Raw genomic sequence first — 7680 nt, 5'->3', positions numbered from 1 at the left:
CCAAATGCTTAATGGGCATCCGCCAGCTTCCAAACTTTCCAGGGAGAGTAGGGCATTTCAGAGGGAGGAAAAATGCAAACTGAGCCCTGAGGTCAACTCTTCAATACTAAACTGTCATAGTCTCAGCTTCCTCTTCCTCTGGGATATTTGGATTAAAGAGCCTCACCTTGATGGCCCGTCTCTCCTCTGTTCCCCAAGAGGTCAGCAAGTGGGTGGTGGGGTCTCTGGAGGAGCAGTGTGCACAGAAGAGCCGAGGGACTCCCCGAGAGGGGCTTTGGCATAAATCAGTATCTGAGGCACACAACGTAGGTATTTGACTTTAGCTGTGTTTCCCGAAGATGGACGTTTTGCTTGCATCGTCTAGCGCCACCCAGGTGGGACCTAGACACCCCTCAGGCTCCAGGAGCTGCTTTGCAAGGCTTAGTCAGAATCCACTGTGTGGTCCAAGGTATGCCGGGAGCGCCTCTGATTCCTGGATGACACACACAGGTACACCAGAAACGCCAGACACAGCAAGGCCATTCCCGCGAAGAAGGCGACGGTGCCAATGAAGGTAGGTGGCTTCATGGGCAGGCGGATCAGGGGAACTTCGGCTGGGATCTGGTTGGTCAGGCTGAGCATGTAGCCAAGAGACCAGGCTATGCTGCTATTTTCCACCTGTGGAGCAGAGGAGATGGCTCAGCTCTTGGGACAGGGGTCGAGGTGTCAGTTATATGCCCGGGTCACACCACTGTCACTCTCATGAAACACCCACAGGAAACTGTGCCCAAAGGAGTTCAACGGGACTTGCCCAGGTTCAGACATTGCAGAGACTGGGCTAGACTCCAGGTCATTGGGACCCCAAAGGCTGGAGGGCTCTCCCTCCAGGATGGCAGATTAAAGTCAGAAGAACGAATCCTCACAACCTCTTCACAGCCAAGTATGAAGAGGACATAGTTAATAACTGTGCAAGTCTTTCTATTTTCGGCACAGAAGTGTCTGTGACTAAGGAGGGGAATGAATGCTTTACTGAATCCAGTTTCTAAGAGAAGAGGCTCAGTCCAAATGGGAAACAGACTTTGTCAATTTCTTCTGGTTGATCCATCAGTTTTTGTTTACATGTTTTTATTTATTTATTTATTTATTTATTTATTTATTTATTTATTTATTTTAAAAGAAATTTTATTGGGGAACAGTGTACTTCTCCAGGACCCATCAGCTCCAAGTCAAGTAGCTGTCCCCAGTCTAGTTGTGGAGGGCGCAGCCCTGCGGCCCATGTGGGAGTCGAACTAGCAACCTTGGCACCATGAGCCTGCGTTCTAACCACCCGAGCCAACCGGCCGCCCTGTTTCCATGTTTTTAGATGGACAAAAGTTTCAAATTTGCAATTTTCATAATGAACTGACCTTTGCAAGATTATGTCATAATCCTCTCTATTTTGAATGATGCTCTTTATCTTAAAGATGATTTTGTCACATATTAAATAGCTACACCACTTTTCTTTTGGGTGATGTTTGCCTGATAAGTTAAAAATTTGCTTTTAACTTTCAATCTTTCCAGGCTCTTATGCATAAAGCCTAAGTGTTTCTTTAAAGTGTTTCTCTTATAAACAACATATCCTTCATTTAAAAAAAAATTCAGTCTGACAATGCCTGTCTTTTAACAGGTAGGTTGAGTCCATTTGTGATTATTGTGATTATTTATGTATTTGGACTTCTTCCTAATATCTTAGTTTTAAATTTTCAATTAGTGTTATTTTCTTATGTTTATTTGTTTTACTTTCTCACCTTAAAATCATATATGTTTCCCTTTACAAAATGAGCATTTTAGGCCACTCTTATGTCCCGATAGCCTATGGCCTTCTACCCTACCCCCTTCATATTAGAAATTAACTACACTTGAATTCTGGGTTGTTATAGATGAATTCTTCTCTTTGTGTTAGCTTTCTTTTTTAATATAATCTTTAAGCCGCAACATTATTTCCTATATTTTTTTAACATCTCCTGGATTTATTTCTCTTATTTCATGACCTCCTCCAAAAATATTTTTGATGTAAGTCTTTGTTTGGCAAATCTTATGAAATCTTTTGTGCCATCACATTTGAATGCAAATTTGGCTGGATATAAAATTCGTTAGGAATAAAGGAAAGGAACATGAAACCTAGAATTCCGTATCCATCCAAGCTGGTATTCCATGGAAAGCCATTCTCCAGTCTCATAATGTGCTTTCTTATAATTAGATTCATTAGAAGCAAAGCTTAGAGAGTACATGCCACCAACAGTCCTTAGAGGCCTCCAGACATCCTTATTTTGTGTAGATGATTTAATTTTATTTATGTAAAAGTAGACAGTCACAGGCCTCATGTCAGATGGTGATTGGGTGAATCTAATTATTGCCAAAGCTAATAGTGAACACACTGACTCCAGACATACTTCAGGCTTTACACCAGCTATTTCTGAAACGAGAAAACCCTCCCAGAACCCAGGGAACATAGTGCTGGATGAATTCAACAAGGCCGAGTCCTGTCTGGAAGCAATGTCCAGGTACCCCTTCACCAAACAGTCACCTAGTGACAGCTGTGAATCCAGCTTCGGACCATTCTGGACGCTTGACCGTAAATACAGTGCCTCAGGCTCATTCCAAGAAAAAACTCTCATGTAATGCTGCTTCTAATTGAATCTTCCATACTCTGAAGCCTGTATCTTACTGAGATCTGTGTAAAATGGAAGGCAATTACTTACTATCCTCTTTTTAAAAATGATTGTATTTGAAGCTTCTTTTTAGGATGAGAAGTCTCAAATCCTTAACATATTTATTTATTCACTCAACAGACATTTACTAAACATCTCCCAGGGGCTCACCCCTGGGCTGAATGCTAGGAATACGAGGATGACAAAACCAGCCCTGTCCTTGTGGAGCTCAGAGCCCACAGGGTCTTGGCTTCCAATCTTCACTCACATGGAGGGGTCTGAGGTGAACGCCTCTTCCGCATTCTCCATCATCTCTTCCCAGGAAGCTCGCAAGGGATCGGCTTCAATTCAGCAAGTTTAAATCATCAACACCCTTTAAGCTTCTACATTTCTTTCACGCGCGCACGCGCACACACACACATACACACACAACCTCTATTTTGAGAGGAAAAAAAAGAAAACAATTTGTACTCTGACTTACTTCTTTTTTAAAATGTATTTGGGGCCAGGTCTCCTCGGTGAATTTGTACCCACCTACGAGTAAGTGGTAGATATAGTGGGCGGAAAAGCAGTAGGAGCGGGCATACACCTCCTCAAAATGGGGAAGCAGCATTGGGAGCTGAAAAGGAAATTCAAAACAGGTAAGAGGCAGGCCGGGCGAGCATGTTTTGAAATGCACATTTCGGAACACCTTAGGTCAACAGTCCTATTTAAAGAATCCCATCATCCAGAATTTCATAATAAAATTACTATAGAATAATACAATAATATAATGTTGAAAATAACCCCATAGAGCATCACATAAGAAGAATCTCTAAGTCTATAAAATGCTTATTATGTGCCAAACACTGTTCTAACCACTGTGCCTGTGGTTAGAACTGTTAATCCATAATGGGGATAGGAGGTGGGCTCCCTTACGCCCCCCATTGTTATGGGGGTGAAAGCAGAATAGCATAAAGGCCAAATTCAGAACGTACACACATACACACAAACGGAACACACTCTGTTTTGTACTGATATTGATCCTTTCTCTCTAAACACTGACCTGACTCCAACTCTGCGAGCAGAAATTCCAGGTGTTGGCGCTGAAGGTGTTCAGGGGAAAGCTCCCGGAAAGGTTTAAAGCAGTGGCTGTGTAGTAGAATCCTGCGAAAGCCTGTAAGGGAGCAGTATACAAGGAAACCCATTCTCAGAATGGGACATAACACGGAGGCTTCAGGGTAGGGAATCAGAGAGTGAGAAACTGGTCAGCAGAAGAGAAACAGAAAGGCGAGGAATAAACATCCAATGGGGAAAAGGGGACTCTGTCACTGGTTTTTGCTCTTACCACAAATGGCCCTTTATCTTTCGGCTGATAAATCCCATCAAAGCAGCAGACTTCTCGGTTAGGGCAAGATTTGAAGGTAAAAAGGGAAGCCACCTTTTCCCTACACAGCGATGGGTCCCCAGTTCCTTCAAGNGCCGGCCCGCCTTTTGCCTATTTAGAAAAATTGGATCAGCTGCCTTTTTCTCACTGATTTGTAGGAATTCTTCATGTAATTTGGAAACTGGTCCTTAATCAGTCACATATGTTGCAAATACCTTCTTCCATTCTTTGGCTTGTCTTTTCAGTCTTTTAATGGTGTTTTTTGATGAACAGGAGCTCTTAATTTTAATGTAATGAAGTGTATCAACTATTCTCTTATGGTTAATGCTTTTTGTGGTGTTTAAGAAACCCTTTCCCTATTCAACACCTCACAATTTTTCTTCTACGTTCTGTTCCAGAACCTTGATAGGTTTATCATTCACATGGAGGTCTTTAACTTGCCTGGAAATGATTTTTGAAAATGGTATGAAGAAGAGGCCGAATTTCCTTTTTCCTCCTTATGGAAAACAAATTGCCCCACATTTTTTCCCACTGCTCTGACGTGACATCTGTCATGAATCAAGTGACTGTATGTGAATGGATATGTTGGACTACAAAATTATAAAGCCAAACTCCATACAGCCACGATACTGCCTTTCTCTGGAAATATGATGGACATAGTGGGTTTTAGACTCAACCAGGCTAGAATCTCAACTCACAATCTCCATCTTCAAAAATGTTTACTTTAGTGGCACAAAGTTAGTGGCCTACAATAACACCCATTTATTGCCTTGAAGTTTTATACATCAGAGTCCAGGTGGGCTCACCTGGGTTCTCTGCTCAGGGCCTCACAAGGCTGAAATCAATGTGTTAACTGGGTCAAGCTCTTATCTGGAAGCTCTGGGAAGGTCTGCTTTCCAAATCCATTCAGGTTGTTGGCTGAGCCCAATTCCTTGCAGCTGTAGGACTGAGGTCCCTGTTTCCTGCTGGCTGTCAGCCAGGCGTTGCTTTTAGTTCCTAGGAAATGCTCTCAGGCCCGTTCCACCTGGCCTTCTCCACCTTCAAACTGGGAACAGTCAAATCCTTCTCATGCTTTGAATATGACTTCCTATTCTGGAGAAAATGCTCTGCCTTTAAAGAGCTTATGTGATGAGATAGGCCTACCTAGATAATCTCTCCATTTTAAGGTCAAGTGATTAGTAATTACATCTGCAAATCGCCTGTGCCATGGAAGAGCATAATCCGGGGAGTAACACAGAGGATGAAGGTGTTGGGGACCACCTTAGACATCTGCCCACCGCAGTAGTACTAGATATGTCACTCGGCCTGTAGATTTCATGATGGTCCATCCGTTAAGAATTCTTTGATATCTATGTCAGAAGACCCCAGGTATTTCACAGCTTCTTTCAAATTCCCAATGGGCTAGAAACGCTGACTACGACTTGCTTCATGGGCTTTGGCCTTCTTTCCTGCACAGACATATCCTTTTTTTTCCTTGCAGACTCTTGGTGATTTAGATGCTATTTTTATCTGGTATCTCTATAATTTATTGTCCACCCCTCAGTCATTTATGGAAACAACATCAATCAACAAATACGTTGAGTATATATAATGCACGCATAGCACTCAACCAAAACCAAGATCACACCCGGCAAGGTGTTAAGCCCGTAGGTGTTTCTTAGATGTCTGTTGAATGAGCGAGTGAGAGATGAATGACAGGCGTTGTCCTTAAGTGGCCTATTTTTAGAAACAAGCCATAGGCACTCACAAAAATAAATAACGATATAAGAAGTTATGATGTAATTAGTTTTTAGAAGGTGGTCCAGGAGATAGACCATAGTGTGTGTGTGTGTGTGTGTGTGTGTGTGTGTGTTGGTGTGTTTAAGAAAAGCTTTGTGGAAGTAGAGCTAGAACTGGGCCTTCAGAAAGAAAGATGCATTATTTTGATAGATTGGTGGATGACCCACAGTCTAGGGAGGGAGAACTGTGTGAGCAAAGGTGGATTTGGGGATGGGAGCAGCTATTTTGGGTGGGAATCAAGATCTGAAGGGCAGGGTTTGGTCTCGCAGAAGCTTTGAATGTAAAATAAGGTAAAGAAATGTTCAACTCAATTCTCCCCAGGAGCCAAAAGTTTATCAAAGTGAAGCCCTTAGAACTCTCTGGAATAAAGGTGATATTCATGCATGATTTTCCTAATTTGGTAGGAAAGTTTTCTCAAGAAGATGCTCTTAATTTCCTTTCATAAATACCACCTTGGGTCCTGAGGAGAAAGAGTACCACGTGCAAGGTAACAAACACCACACTACAAGTCAAAATAAAATAAGAGTCCTTTATTCTGTATTCAGCGAACAAACTCTGAAATAATGTTGATTTTTAGTGTACAGCCATTGGACTTGCTGGAGTTCTTTCTCATCCCACTTTGGAGTTAAATGTCCCTGAAGCTTCCTTTTCTTTCCTCAAAGTCAAGAACTATGGCTACTATGCGGAGAGGCCTACGACCTAGGAAAGTACCTGGTAAGCAGATCGTAGAACAGGATGTCTTGCGACAGCATTAAGTATACCTGTGGGAATGGTGAGCAGCATGTACACACCATGCTAACAATGGAAAGACAGCCCTAAGCAAAATCCTAGCAAAGGCCAAAAGATCTAGACCACAACAGCCTTGCTAAGAGTAAATGTTTTATAAGAGGACAAGAGCAAGGTGAAAGGGAGGTGACAGCGATGGTACCACTGGCTGCGGTCTAATGACCAGAGCCCTGAGCGGGAATCTATTTGGGGAGTGACCAGCAGTTTTTTGGGAGACTTTCTGTGTATCTCTGTCCTGATTCTGCCTGCATGACAGAGGCCTACTGTGGCTACTGTCCTTGGGGGTAAAGGGGTCTTCTCCCCCAAATACTGTCTTCTACCAATCTGAAGGAGCTCAGTGGCTATGGGATTGCTAAAGGAAAGTCTTAAAGTTAAGGACCAATGGGAGGAAGCCATAAATGAGACATCCGATGGGACCAAATGCTTAATGGGCATCCGCCAGCTTCCAAACTTTCCAGGGAGAGTAGGGCATTTCAGAGGGAGGAAAAATGCAAACTGAGCCCTGAGGTCAACTCTTCAATACTAAACTGTCATAGTCTCAGCTTCCTCTTCCTCTGGGATATTTGGATTAAAGAGCCTCACCTTGATGGCCCGTCTCTCCTCTGTTCCCCAAGAGGTCAGCAAGTGGGTGGTGGGGTCTCTGGAGGAGCAGTGTGCACAGAAGAGCCGAGGGACTCCCCGAGAGGGGCTTTGGCATAAATCAGTATCTGAGGCACACAACGTAGGTATTTGACTTTAGCTGTGTTTCCCGAAGATGGACGTTTTGCTTGCATCGTCTAGCGCCACCCAGGTGGGACCTAGACACCCCTCAGGCTCCAGGAGCTGCTTTGCAAGGCTTAGTCAGAATCCACTGTGTGGTCCAAGGTATGCCGGGAGCGCCTCTGATTCCTGGATGACACACACAGGTACACCAGAAACGCCAGACACAGCAAGGCCATTCCCGCGAAGAAGGCGACAGTGCCAATGAAGGTAGGTGGCTTCATGGGCAGGCGGATCAGGGGAACTTCGGCTGGGATCTGGTTGGTCAGGCTGAGCATGTAGCCAAGAGACCAGGCTATGCTGCTATTTTCCACCTGTGGA

General features: G+C 43.7%; 1 protein-coding gene across 1 annotated transcript in view; it reads right to left on the bottom strand.

The window, feature by feature from the left end:
* Positions 1–6: 6 nt before the first annotated feature.
* The window catches only part of ENTPD3 (ectonucleoside triphosphate diphosphohydrolase 3), a 36209-nt gene continuing 28535 nt past the window's right edge, over positions 7–7680 (bottom strand). Inside the window, exons 6-9 of the mRNA XM_019662729.1 lie at positions 3997–4121; positions 3715–3825; positions 3151–3288; positions 7–657 (exon numbers count right to left, since the gene is read on the bottom strand). Of these exons, the coding sequence (XP_019518274.1) occupies positions 421–657; positions 3151–3288; positions 3715–3825; positions 3997–4121 (611 nt within the window). The 3' untranslated portion in view covers positions 7–420. The remainder of the gene's footprint in view (positions 658–3150; positions 3289–3714; positions 3826–3996; positions 4122–7680) is intronic.

This window comes from Hipposideros armiger, unplaced genomic scaffold, assembly GCF_001890085.2.
Source record: "Hipposideros armiger isolate ML-2016 unplaced genomic scaffold, ASM189008v1 scaffold_380, whole genome shotgun sequence".
In the NCBI taxonomy this organism is placed as follows: Eukaryota; Metazoa; Chordata; class Mammalia; order Chiroptera; family Hipposideridae; genus Hipposideros; species Hipposideros armiger.
This window is presented reverse-complemented; position numbering and strand designations above follow the sequence as displayed.